Source organism: Podarcis cretensis, assembly GCF_951804945.1.
Source record: "Podarcis cretensis genome assembly, chromosome: 11".
Taxonomy (NCBI): domain Eukaryota; kingdom Metazoa; phylum Chordata; class Lepidosauria; order Squamata; family Lacertidae; genus Podarcis; species Podarcis cretensis.
Genome location: NC_137180.1, coordinates 731,254 through 745,433, shown reverse-complemented (window position 1 = coordinate 745,433; position 14,180 = coordinate 731,254). Strand labels below are relative to the sequence as shown.

Below are 14,180 nucleotides of genomic sequence, written 5' to 3'. Positions count from 1 at the left end.
TTTCCTCCATCCTCTTTGTTCAGCTTCCAACCGGAAGCTACTTCTATTCTGAAAGAGGGGAGGCACTGACTGAAGCATCTCTGAAGCCAGGCAGGGACTTCTTTTCTGGAGCTCCAGAACTGGCCAAACCTTCCAGCTGTTATGAATTCCTTCTTAACGTGCGAGGTTCACACTCTCGTCTTCCAAGCAACGTACTTATCTTTGTTTTTTAAAAAACGTCTACTTTACATTTTCTAAGTGCAAATGAATCTTTTTACATTCAGTTGTGGTTCCTTTACAGCAGGCGAGCGAAACCTTTTGCCCTCCCGATGTTGCTGAGCTCCAGCTCCCATCAGTCCCAACAAGTATGGCCAGTGCCCGCCACAACAAAAATCCTGGCTATGCTCATGGATTCGAATAGAATTTAAAGTAGAAAATATTATTTATTATTATTATTATTATTATTATTATTATTAGAATAGAATTTAAAGTAGAAAATATTTATTATTATTATTATTATTATTATTATTATTATTATTATTATTATTATTTTATTATGATTTATTATACCCTGCACATCTGGCTCGGTTCCCCCAGCCACTCTGGAGAAAATAAAATGCCTTAGAATGACTTAATAATGGAACAAAACCCATACGTAATTTAAAATAGATTTGGAGATTTATTAAGGCTATATTAGTTTCAACCTTCGGTTGCTGCTCACTGGGATCAAGAAAGACCAGTCACACAAGCATCCTCACACAAGACCCAGACTAGAGGAGGAATTCCGTTTTGAAATGCTGTTGCATTTGCAGTGATGTAACTGGGGAAAGTAATAGTTCTCTCATTCAGACACACCCACCCCATGAACTATCACTGTCTCCCCCTCCTCTGAGCTTGCTCTGGCAACAAAAGGTGGAATGCAAAAGTGGGAGACCTCAAAAAGGCTTACTGGTGCCTGTAATGTACCAGGAGACTAGGGAATTCCTTGAGAAAACAGTTACCAGCTGGATGCTACTGTCCAGCACACAAAGCTATAGGGAAGGTGCCAAGGGAAGCCTTACCCCTTTTGCTGATAAGACTCCCACTGCAGGTCACATAATGACAGAGGCAATGAGCAGGAACCATGGCAAAGGGAGGGATGGCATGTAATTTGATTTACAGAAGAAGAAAAACAAACTAATCTTAGCATTGTGTTTACTGTGACAAAAACTTTTTTTTGATCAGCCAAGTGACCAAGTGATTCTTTCCAGGAGTGTGGCACAATCTGTCTCGCTTGATCCATATGGATTAATTTTACAACAATTCATTTAATCTGGGCATTGTTTAAATTTTTAGTTCTTGTTCTTTGCCTCCTGCCACACTCATCCTAGACTGATGGATGGGAGGTTGTCTGCCCTTGATGGGGCAGCGGGTACGTAGCTTGGGGGTATTACTGGGCCCATTGCTGTCGTTTGAGGCTCAGGTGGCCTCAGTGGCGTAGTGCCTTCCATGAGCTTTGGCTGGTAACCCAGCTACACCCCTACCTGGATAGCCTAGCTTCTGCCTTTTCTGTGGTGGCTCCCTACTTGTGGTAAGGCTCTCCTGGTGCCTTCAAAAACATCCCTCTTCTCCCAGGCCTTTGGGCTAATTAATTAGCCAATCTATGACCTTTTAAATTGTGCTTTGTGTGTGTGCAAGCGTGTGGGGAGTTGTTTGTTATTATGGTATATATTTTTGTATTTTTATAGTGTAAACTGTCCTGTGATCTTCAGATGGGTGGTATAGAATAATAAAAGGACAAAAGGAGAAAGAGGGAGGTAGGCAAGGTGGAGGGAGTGGATGGGAGAGAAGGGCATCTAGTGGTGAAAAGTGGTAACTGCAGGGAAGGGAAACCCCCCCCCCCTTTTATATACACCCAGCTACATTTAGATGGTCTGGCTGTAGCTCTCCAAGTAAAGGAGAGGAAAGTAAGAATTGAAACAAGGGGAACAAAGGTTTGAGAGGAAAAAGAGCAACATACAAAGGTAATTTACTTAAAATAAATTACAGGAAAACAAACAAAGTGAATATGGCAGCAAAAAAGTTATAATCAGTTGCAGGAAGCGCAACTCCCACACAGATGAGAAGGGGTTCGGTTATAGAGACAGAACCAAAGGTGGAGATCGCAAACATTTTAATGGTTTTGAGACAAGAGTTAAGAGAAAATTCAGATAAATTGGATAAAATCCCGGGGGAAACTGAATAGAACACCAAGACCAGGCATAGGCAAACTCGGCCCTCCAGATGTTTTGAGACTACAATTCCCATCATCCCTGACCACTGGTCCTGTTAGCTAGGGATGATGGGAGTTGCAGTCCCAAAACATCTGGAGGGCTGAGTTTGCCTATGCCTGACCAAGACTGTGGAGGGTTTAACGGGACAGATTAAATAATTTACAACAAAGACAACAGACTTAGAAAAATCTATGCAAGAGTTAGGGAGAAAAACATAAGGCCTGGAGGAATCAACCAAAAAGACACAAGCAGAGGGAAAAGAGATGAAAAAGGAGCAGGAAAAGATAAAGGAGCAAAGGATGGAAATGGTGCAGATACAGGAGGCCACATGGAACTCGATGGCGGTTTGGAGATGGAGCAAAAGGAGTTAATTTTGCACTATAGAGGGATCCCCGAGGAGGAGGAGGAGGAGGAGGACATAAGAGAGACTCATAACAGAGATGGCAGGATGGTTGGGATTGGACGAAGATACATTACAACAAACAACTGATAAAATATTTAGAGTCAAATCAAGTTATGCCATGAAAAAGAAATCACCAGGAGATTGCCTAGTGATCTTCAATTCGAGAATGGTAAAATATAGAGTCTTACAGATGATTTATGAAAAAAGGCTCATAATTGGTGGGGGAAATATCATAATCCTTAAGGAAATCATGTTGAGATTGTTGAAAAAGAGATGCAATTATAAAACCTTAACTGATGTTCTGAAGACTAACAAGATTACATATAGATGGGAGTTCCCTGAAGGTGTCTCTTTCACCTACAAAGGCAAGAAACAAAGATGTAGAAGCATAGAAAAGTTTTGGAGGAAATATAAGAAAGAACTGGGGAAGAAAAAGCCTGACGCAATAAGGGGACAAGGAGAAGGAGAAACAGCCTCAACTGGAAAGGATGAAGATTCGCAGGAAGAGGACAAACAACAAGATACAATTGACTATAAAATATTCAAATAAATATTTAAATAAAAAAAGATTTTTTTTAAACTTGGAATGTAAATGGACTAAACAATAAAACAAAAAGGAACAGATTAAGCATATATTACAAAAAGAAAATTTACATATCATTTGTCTGCAAGAAACACATGTAACAAGAAAACATAGAAGAGTATTGATAAATAAAAAATTAGGAAAGGACTTTATCACGTCAGACAAGATAAAAAAAGAGGGGTGGTTATGTAAAAGACAAATATGACCCTAAACAGCTATTTAAAGATGAGGAGGGAAGAGTGATGGCTATATAGATAACATTACAAGGCGAAAAAATAGTCATAATTGGAATCTATGCACCCAATGAAAACCCCCGGAATTTTATAAAGAATTGGAAGAGAAATTGTTTGATTTAATGGACCAAAAAATAATTTAAATGGGGGATTTGAATGGGGTAGTCTCACTAGAAATGGACAGGACAATAAGAAAAACAGACTCAAGAGAAGGTAGACTACCCCTGACAAACTTTAATTTGGTGGCTAATTTAAAATTGAATTATGCATGGAGAGCTAAACACCTATTTGAAAAAGAATATACCCATTATTCAGAGTCAAACCAATCTGCCGGGAGAATTGACTCGATATGGATATCAAATGAGTTGACACTGAGAATAAAAAGAATGGAAATACAACCAAAGACTTTATCGTAACACAATCCAGTAGTATTAGAATTAAAAGGAGAAGAAAACTCCACATTTGGGTGGAGATTAAATGAAAGTCTTTTAGACAATCAAGTGACTATCCAAAAAGTGGAAAAAACGAGAGGTCTCTTTATTCAGCAAAGTGAGTGCCAAAGAAGAATTAGAGAAAGTATGAAAAATGAAATTATGGACAAATTGATTAAAAATGAAAAAGAATTAATTAAAAAGCCAGGGAAACAGTAAAACAGAATATAAAAATGTTACAAGCACAATTTTCAATGTTAGTAAACCAAGAAACTGAATGGAAAATTAAATGGTTGGGACAGAGGAATTTTGAATTTGCAAATAAACCTGGGAAATTACTTGCTTGGCAATTAAAAAAGAAACAAGGACAAAATTTGATTAACAGATTGGAGCTGGAAGGTAGAATAATAGACCATCCAAAAAATATTAGAAGACAATTCGTAAAATATTATACAGAATTATATAGAGCCGGTAAAGAAAATAAAGAGGCAATTGAAAACTATTTAGTAAAAAGTAAGTTACCTAAAATTCTGACAGAGAAGATCAATTATTTAAATGCACCACTAACAATTCAAGAAATACAACAAGGAATTAAACATTCAAAAGTAGCAAAATCACCAGGACCAGACAGCTTGTCAGACAAATATTATTTAAAAATTGCAAGACTTTCTGATATAACCGCTGAGGGAAGTTATGAATAAGATACTGATAACAGGGAAAATCCCTGAGTCATGGAAAGAAGCATACATAACACTACTGCCAAAACAAGATACAGATATATTATTGGTGAAAAATTATAGGCCACTATCTCTGCTCAATAATGATTATGAGCTATTTGCCAATATTATTGCAAATAATTTGAAAAGGGTGCTCAAAGAGTTAATTCACCATGACCAAGCCGGCTTTCTTCCTGGCCGACAGATGAAGGAAAATACAAGGAACATAATTGATATAATAAGAGTATCTGGAGGTGAGGAACGAAAAGCAGGCAGCATTGATGTTTGTGGATGCAGAGAAGGCCTTTGACAGTGTATCTTGGAATTTTATGGGAAAAGTGATAAAAATGATGAATTTTGGAGAAATACTTCAGAGAGGAATTGACGCTATTTATACAAAACAGCAGGCAAGGTTATTAGTGAACAATGTAGTATCAGAAAGATGTAAAATTACAAAAGGGACGAGACAAGGCTGTCCCTTATCACTATTATTGTTTATTCTAGTGTTAGAGGTACTACTGAGGAATATAAGATCTGAAAAAGAAATCAAAGGTATAACAGTGGGGGGTAAAGAGTACAAATTAAGAGCATTTGCAGATGACCTTGTAATAACAGTAGAAAACCCACTGGTGAGCATACCAAGGGTTTTAGATAAAATACACGAGTTTGGGTGGGTCGCAGGATTTAAGTTAAATAAAAGTAAAATGAAAGTTTTGGTCAAAAATATGACAGAAAAAAGTAAAAATGAATTACAACTAACAACATAATTAACATTTGAGGAAAAGGTGAAATATCTGGCTATCTGTGAAAAATATAAATATATTTAAAGATAACTGCATAACAATTTGGAAAGAGATAAAGAGGGATATGGAAATCTGGGAATGACAATGGCAAAAAGATATAACCAAATTTATCTGGCAGAGGAAGAAACCAAGAATTAAATACGAATTACTAACAGATGAGGAGAGAGGAGGCTTCGCTCTGCCAGATCTAAAATTGTATTATGAGGTGTCCTGTCTCTGCTGGCTAAAGGGATAACATTGAAAAATTCAGATATTTTAGACCCGGAAGGTCATAACAGTTTTGGATGGCATGCATATTTATGGTATGAGAAGACCAAAGTACATAAAGGTTTTTTACATCATGTAATAAGAATTGCAATATTTAATGTATGGGAAAAGTATAAAAACCTGTTGGAACGGAAAACCCCATGGTGGCTTTCACCAATAGAAGCGATATCCCTTAAAAAGGTGAATGCAAAAGTAGAATGGGCAACTTAGAGATTTGCTTATTGAGAGAGAACAACAACTGAGATTAAAAAGCATGGAAGATATAAGACAGTTAGTCACAGATTGGTTACAATATCACCAAATAAATGATGTGTTGAAAGTAGATAAGAAAAGAGGATTTAGTACAGAATTCTCAAGGTTTGAAAAAATGATTGGAAAATGATGAAAAATTATCTTAACATGTATAAATTGTTGCTAGAATGGCATACAAAAGATGAAGACGTCAAATCAGTAATGATAAAAATGGGCACAAGATAGAGGGCACAACATTCAATTAGAGGCGTGGGGGAAATTATGGAAGGAAGACCTAAAATTTACAGCTTGCTGTTTGCTAAAAGAAAACTATATGAAAATGAGGTATAGATGGTATTTAACACCAGTGAAGTTAACAAAGATGTACAGAACTGCTTTCAATATTTGTTGGAAATGCAAAGAAAAAGAAAGCACGTTCTACCATATGTGGTGAACATGCAAGGTAACAAAAGCATTCTGGGAAATGATATATGACGAGTTGAAAAAGATGTTTAAAATAACATTTGTTAAAAACCAGAGGCTTTCTTGTTAGGCATTTCAGGTACATAAATTCCAAGGGAGCAGAAAAGACTTTTCATGTATGCAAAGACAGCAACGAGAGTATTACTGGCCCAGAAATGGAAGGAAGACAAAGTTCCAAAATGAGAAGAATGGTAGATGAAAATGATGGCAATGCTAACTGGGAGACTCAGAAACCAGGAGGAGAATACGTTTAAGAAAGGATGGTAGAAATTTATAATGTATTTAAAAGAGCATTGCAAACAATTAAAAACTTTGGTAGGATTAGATTAATACTTGTAACATAAAATAACACACAAGGAAAAGATGACAATATTAATAACAATTTAGATAAAATTGGAGAAGCTGTATGGAAAAGGGGAGGGTAATGGAAATCAGAGAGGGGTTGTGGGAAGTCAAGGATTAAGAGAATCCTATATGTAATGGTGAATGATATGCTTTGATGGAAATTTTATTTGTAAAATTCAATAAAAATATATTTTTTAAAAGAAATAATAATAATAATAATAATAATAATAATAATAATAGTAATAGGGGTCTACTGTGCAAGAAGACAAGAAGACCACATCATCTCCATTTCCTTCTAGTTTTGTGATCTGATGGCATTTGATTGTGACAACTGATAACTTACCTTCTGTTTTACCATTATATCAATAGCCATGACAATCTTTTTTTCAGTCACTCTTCAAGTCAATATAATAAAGCAACACTAGACCCTGGTAACTTGGGGAAGCTAAAGTGAATTAGGTTGTGCATGCACACAAGCCCATTCTTTCAAACAATAACTACAGACGTACCTGGGTTCTCAAACGCCTTGGTACTTGGATGTTTTGGCTCCCGAATGCCGCAAACCCATAAATGAGTGTTGCGGTTTGCAAACATTTTTCAGAAGCCAAACGTCCAACGCGGCTTCCGATTGAGTGCAGGTTTCTGAACCGTTTCAGGAGTCAAACAGACTTCCGGAATGGATTAAGTGCAACAACCAAGGTTCGACTGTACTCCATTATTTAAGTATACATTCCAATGTCTGTGAAGAACCAGTTTACGAAATTAATTTAATGAAATTTAATAAAATAAAATCTGCTAAACTGTAGAAGAATCAAATTTTAACAGCAGTGCAAAAGCTGAAAACAGCTCCAGGACTCTGGCTCATTCATTATAGAAATGAATTGTTGAAAGGTACTTTCTTCAGAAGATGACATTAACCATTTCCTCCTCTCTTAGTCACAGTAGCTATAAAGGCATCTTTAAGGATATCTCTATCCAAGTTTCTACCTATAGAGAGGACAACACAAAAAAGAAAAACATTTTTAATCAATATTTTGCATTATGAAATAAGCAATAATCTACACTATTGAAAGAAAGAAAGCACTTAGTACACTTAGTACAGCCAAGTTCCACTCAAACGACAGATATAGGGATACAGGGCAAGTGTCCCAGCAAGAGAGCACCATAGCCCCATTATCTTCTCTAACCTGCTGCAAAAATTTTCTTTCCCACCTCAATACAAGGATATTATTGCAATTAGCTGAACATAGAAAATAGGGGGATGAAACCTCTCATATTTCCTAACCCTTCATTCATATTGGGAAAGTTCATTTTGTTACCTAATCTCCCTGCTTGTAGTTGAGCAGCTATTGGGTGAAGGAAAGCAGGTAGTTAAACGAACAGCAAATGGTGCAAAAGTAGCTACGGCATGATGCTTTGTTATTTTTCTGTCCAGTGTGTTCCTTGGACCTGCCTCAGCTACAGACTCAGGCACAATCATCAATGGCACAGGTTGTATTTCTTCAACACTCTGACAGGGCAAGATAGATGTTCAACCCAAGCTTGTTTGCACTGCCTCCACCCAGGTGAGAGAAACCCTGGCATCCGGAGTTACCATACTTCAAAAGGAAGAAGTCTGCCTAAAAAATCAGTGAAGCTACTCTGCTGTGAACCAATTGCTACTGATTGAGGTCCATGATAAAAACTTACTTGTGGATAACGACAGATCCAAGTCTTTAGATACAAAACTGTCCAGATAACTTATAAGCTGAGGAGTGCTAAACCATGATCCCCGCCAACACATTATTCACTTCCCTCTAGGTGAATTTTTCTACTAAAGCTTATTTCTAGTTTTAGAACCACACTGAAGGAAAGAACGGTGTGCAGAGATAAACTACAAATAGGTAGAGAACTTGTCATTCCCTGTTCATGTGTTCTTTTTGCTCTTTTAAATAGCTCTTCCCCACAGCCTGCTTTATATGTCATTGGAAGACACTCCACATTTTAAAACACTCTTCTGTAGCTTGGGCCACAGAGAGAAAAATAGACATGCCAAGAAGAAACAAACAGCACTACCGAAAAGACCATAACAGCTTGATAGAAACTTGACATTATCTCAGTTTTTTAGTAGATCTTGCACAGTACTGTATCAAGAACAATTTTATGAATTATCTTTATGTTTTTGTATAATCATTTGGCTTTCTTCAGTGATTTTGTACAATAGGCCTATGAAATGTATATACTGCTCTTACCTATTACAACCAATCTATTTGTTCGTTCAGCCTCCTCCTTCCATCTTACAGTGGTTTCTTCTAGATCGTACAGCTCATGAACACCTTGGACTATCACCTGATGAGGTTTGTTTTTGATAGACACAAGTCCCTGGTTAGAAAGAATATAAATAAGTTACTGGAAAAGGAAAGTATCTATAGATTTAATTTAAGGTGTGGTAATATTATGTAGCCAACACACACAAAAATAACATTGCCTGGTGTTCATTCTAATTACTTTGAAAGATTGAGAAAAGGCTAAGCTCATTACAGTAAATACAGAAAGTATTTCTGATGCAAGTGAAAATATAATTCTATAATTATTTGATTATATAAAATTATATGATCTATTATGATATAACATTATTGTTGTACTTTGGGTTTTTTAAAAATTCCAATATAACTGGGGAAATGTTGTCCTCACATTAAGAATGGTGGATTTAGCAGACCTTGGAAACTGGGGCATGGGAGGAGGTAACAAGTACGCACAAATCTTCTACTGGACAACAGTATAGAATCATAGAATTATAGAACTGGAAGGGACCATGAGGGTTATCTAGCCCAACCCTCTGTAGTGCAGGAATCTTTTGCCCAAAATGAGGCTCAAACCCACCCTGAGATTAAGAGCCTCATGCTCTACCAACTGAGCTATAGGTTAAGAAGGCCTGCTCAGTGATCATGGCATGCCCCTCTTCTACAACACTGGGTACTAGTAGAAGTCCTGGGCTGCCTTGGAGGAGCCCACAACATGGTTTCTTCCCACACCACCACTGTCCTAGATTAGAGGTAATGCTTACACAGTGGTACCTCGGGTTACATATGCTTCAGGTTACATACGCTTCAGGTTACAGACTCCGCTAACCCAGAAATAGTGCTTCAGGTTAAGAACTTTGCTTCAGGATGAGAACAGAAATCGTGCTCTGGCGGCACGGCAGCAGCAGCAGGAGGCCCCATTAGCTAAAGTGGTGCTTCAGGTTAAGAACAGTTTCAGGTTAAGTACGGACCTCGGGAACGAATTAAGTACTTAACCCGAGGTACCACTGTATAGGGAGGAGTGATATATCACAGATTTCTCCCAGAAGGTTTACAGATTCAGATGTTACCCAATAGCTGCAGGAAAGTGCCATGCTGCTGGCTCCAACAGAACAAAGCTAAATCTCAGTATTCAAATACTACTGATTCAACAGATACATCTGAATTGACACACACTACGGTAATTTATGTTTATGTTTGCTGTGCATGTATTCACTTTTTGTGCCCAAGCAAAAAAACAAAAACAAAAAAACACAATACAAACAAAATAAACAATACTTCTGAAAACAAGTTTGGTAGGACTGAATACTGAACCTTGAGTCTTATTACTTCCATGGGGTTACCTCTCTTGTCTTTTACATTCTTCTCCCACAGAAGATCCTATAAACAGAAAGGGGCTTTTAATATTGAGGCATTCATAATGCGATACACAGTGTGCATGTTCCCTTTTCTGTTCTCTGCCTAGTGGGTGAATTGCAGATTCATAGACTTGTAGGGTTGGAAGGGACCTCCGAGTCATCTAGTCCAACCGCCTGCAATGCAAGAATCTCAACTAAAGCATCCATGACAGAGAAATTCACAAGTGATTATGCCTCAAAAGCAAAGTATGTAGCACTTACTTGAACAAACACATTTAGCTCTTCTTCAGTTGTGCTTCCTAGCACTTCAAATGTGAATGTAACAATACTCTGAAAATAGAAATGTAAAACTTGCTGTGATCAGCTCTTTAATAAGGGCAAAATGCACCTTAATTAAAAAGTTTTAATACATATTCATGGCAGTGTACAAAAACAATATGAAATAAAGCCATAAAATATATAGAACGTGTGTGTGCATGTGCGCTTTTGTAATACCCTGGAATGCTTTCAGTCTGAAAGTTCGTAACTAAACATAAACATAGCATCAGTACATGCCCCATCCTCCTAGTGCTTTGTATCAGCTGAAATTCCCTGCCAATACTTTCCTATCATATATTGAATGTGTAGTTTATACTGAGGTAGTTATCTGAAAAATATTTCAAGTGGCGTTTCACACACATTTCTGAACCACACGACAGCTTTATGCAATACAGCACCAAGCAATGGTGTTTACTTCAGTATGGCAACATTGAGGAACACTGCAGTACTAATGCAAATCCACCTGCCATGATAATGTTTGTTGTGAATCCAATTCTGATCACTTATTTGCTAGTACAATATATTATTATACAGCCTTATTAAAATTGGAGATTTTTCATAAATTAGTTTCCATTTGGTCCACATAAAATTGTGCCTTTGAAATAAATGGTATACCTGATGAAGTGTCTCTACCCCCATCATCCAGCCCGGACACTGAGGTCCAGTGCCAAGGGCCTTCTGGCAGTTGTCTCACTGCGAAAAGCCAAGTTACAGGGAAGCAGGCAGAGGACCTTCTCGGTAGTGGTGCCCACCCTGTGGAACGCCCTCTCATCAGATGTCAAGGAAATAAAGAACTACCTTACTTTTAGAAGACATCTGAAGGCAGCCCTGTTCAGGGTAGCTTTTAATATTTTATTGTGCTTTTAATTCTGTTGGGAGCCGCCCAGTGTGGCTGGGGAAACCCAGCCAGATGGGCGGGATATATAAATTTTTATTGTTATTGTATTATTATTGTATTATTATTATTAGGGACGTGGGTGGCACTGTGGGTAAAACCACAGAGCCTAGGACTTGCCGATCAGAAGGTCAGCGGTTTGAATCCCTGCGACGGGGTGAGCTCCCGTTGCTCGGTCCCTGCTCCTGCCAACCTAGCAGGTCGAAAGCACCTCAAAGTGCAAGTAGATAAATAGGTACCGCTCCGGCAGGAAGGTAAACAGTGTTTCCGTGCGCTGCTCTGGTTCGCCAGAAGCCGCTTAGTCATGCTGGCCACCTGCTCCTGCCAACCTAGCAGTTCGAAAGCACCTCAAAGTGCAAGTAGATAAATAGGTACCGCTCTGGCAGGAAGGTAAACGGTGTTTCCGTGCGCGGCTTAGTCATGCTGGCCACGTGACCCAGAAGCTGTACGCCGGCTCCCTCGGCCAATAAAGTGAGATGAGCGCTGCAACCACAGAGTCGGTCACGACTGGACTTAATGGTCAGGGGTCCCTTTACCTTTTACCATTATTATTATTTCCTTTCAACTCTCCTAATGTAAAAAATCCCATTTGGTTCTAAAGCAAAGAGGGTCACTCAATCCTCAGGAGAGCTTGATACACACAGAGGGCTGCAACTGGGTGTGGAGAAGGACTGTGCAAATGGAGTTTTGCTTGCTCTTCTATGTATCCAGCCTTAAGACTGAAAAAACCACAAAAAATTGTAAATACATTAGCAGTAATGTCTTTAAAATGTTGCAGGTTAAAAATAAGCAATATGCTGTAAAAATATACCTGTACATGTGCACAGAACTACTAAGTTTTCAAGCTCTTATGTGCTTCCTCCCTTTTTACCATTCATTAGACTGACTTTAGCACGTTTCCCTGTACCCCAAGATGACTGATCAAGTTATGAGGGGTGAAAAAGAAAATATACAAATGCATTGTTATGTACATTTTATAAATGAAATAGATACATAAATAATGTGTAAATAGTTACAAACACCTGCCTAGCAAATCATGCTTAATGTAGAGCTGATAGATGGATATAAGATAAAATAACTACCTTATCAAGGTGTGGTTTAGGTACTTCCTCAAGCTGCAGCTTCTGCTGCAAACTTAAAATAAGTAGAGCACTGTCAGCATTATGTTAAGCAGAAATAAATACAAAGTACAGTGGTGCCTCGCAAGACGAAAAGAATCCGCTCCGCGATTCTCTTCGTCTAGCGGTTTTTTCGTCTTGCGAAGCAAGCCCATTGACAGCTTAGCGGATTAGTGCTATTAGCGGTCTAGCGGCTTTTAGCGATCAGCTGTTAAGCGGCTTATCAGCGGAACAGCTGATAAGCGGCTTAGCAGCTTAGGAAAGGGGGGGGAGTGAAAAAAACCTGCGGGAACTCGCAAGATTTTTTCGTCTTGCGAAGCAACCCCATAGAGAAATTTGTTTAGCAAAGCGCCTCCAAAACGGAAAACCCTTTCGTCTAGCGGGTTTTCCGTCTTGCGAGGCGTTCGTCTTGCGGGGCACCACTGTATCTAATATTGTGAATATAAAATTCATTTAAAAAGCATTTGCAAGATATTATGATGAGCAGTCAGAGGTAAATTGGCAAGTGTAGAGTCAAGATACCACCAAAGACAAACATTTTGGCTGTGTACAGATGTTCCATTATCCTGGAGCAATGGAAACTCTGCTGTAGTGACACAGATTCTTCCACCCAGGTCAATCTTTCATTGCAGGGAATACAGCAGCTTATCCCCAGCTGAAGGCTGCTAGTTAAATGCAATTTCCCCCCAGCGATTTCCACCTTTGCTTTTCAGGCTACTTACTGCATGCTAAAGTGATTGTGCAACTGACTAATTTGAGCCTGTGACCTCAATAATTAAATGGAATTCACACCTCCACCCCCTAGTCCTAATGGCTTACAAGTGAAGATGGCGACAAATAAGACTGCTTGTCTTTGAGCTCCATGGTTTTGTTTTAATCTTGAATAGTTGAAAAGTCTGTTGGCTCAGCAGTTAAGGTTAATTCCTCTAATGAAAGATTAGCTCACTGGTCACTTGATACAGACTTGTTAGGAGCAGATATATATGCTCCCAGGCAACCTCAGCTTCCTCCATAACAAAACTAGGCATAATCTCAATCTTGGCATAATAGAATCGACCACAACAGAGCCTGAAACTCCCTCACTGTGGGAACTTTTATGCGATCCTGTCTAAACAAACAGCAGAAGGAAACTTTAGCAGAATTGATGCATTGGAAAAGGACGTTTGGGATTTCAGTGCTATAATTAGTACACTGGTTGGTAGGTCTGGGCAATATATCATTCAAAACTGGTTTGAAGTCCCTATCATGATACTGATTTCATAATTTTTGACCTGGCAATATATTGTGAATCATGGTATATATGTGTGTGCTAAGCAAAAATCACAATGTGGGAAAAACCATGAAGCCAGCCAATGTTTCTCTCGATTCCTGCAGCCCATTAACTCTGCTGGCTCAGCTCTCTCCTGCCTCCTGCAGGGGACAGCAAATCACAAGTGCAAGCGCCGGCAAAAATCATAATGTGGGGAAAACCATCCTTATTTCA

General features: G+C 38.5%; 1 protein-coding gene across 6 annotated transcripts in view; it reads right to left on the bottom strand.

Annotated features, from left to right (window-relative positions):
* Positions 1 to 7,488: 7,488 nt before the first annotated feature.
* Positions 7,489 to 14,180, bottom strand: part of LOC307227032 (zinc-regulated GTPase metalloprotein activator 1A-like) — a 31,100-nt gene continuing 24,408 nt past the window's right edge. For 5 of the 6 annotated variants that reach the window (XM_079996130.1, XM_079996128.1, XM_079996127.1 and 2 more), the window contains 5 exons: positions 12,662 to 12,713; positions 10,628 to 10,696; positions 10,323 to 10,388; positions 8,958 to 9,087; positions 7,489 to 7,713 (listed from right to left, as the gene is read on the bottom strand). In XM_079996130.1, the coding sequence (XP_079852256.1) occupies positions 7,640 to 7,713; positions 8,958 to 9,087; positions 10,323 to 10,388; positions 10,628 to 10,696; positions 12,662 to 12,713 (391 nt within the window). In that variant the 3' untranslated portion in view covers positions 7,489 to 7,639. The remainder of the gene's footprint in view (positions 7,714 to 8,957; positions 9,088 to 10,322; positions 10,389 to 10,627; positions 10,697 to 12,661; positions 12,714 to 14,180) is intronic. The other variant, XR_013843772.1, reaches the window with a different exon arrangement.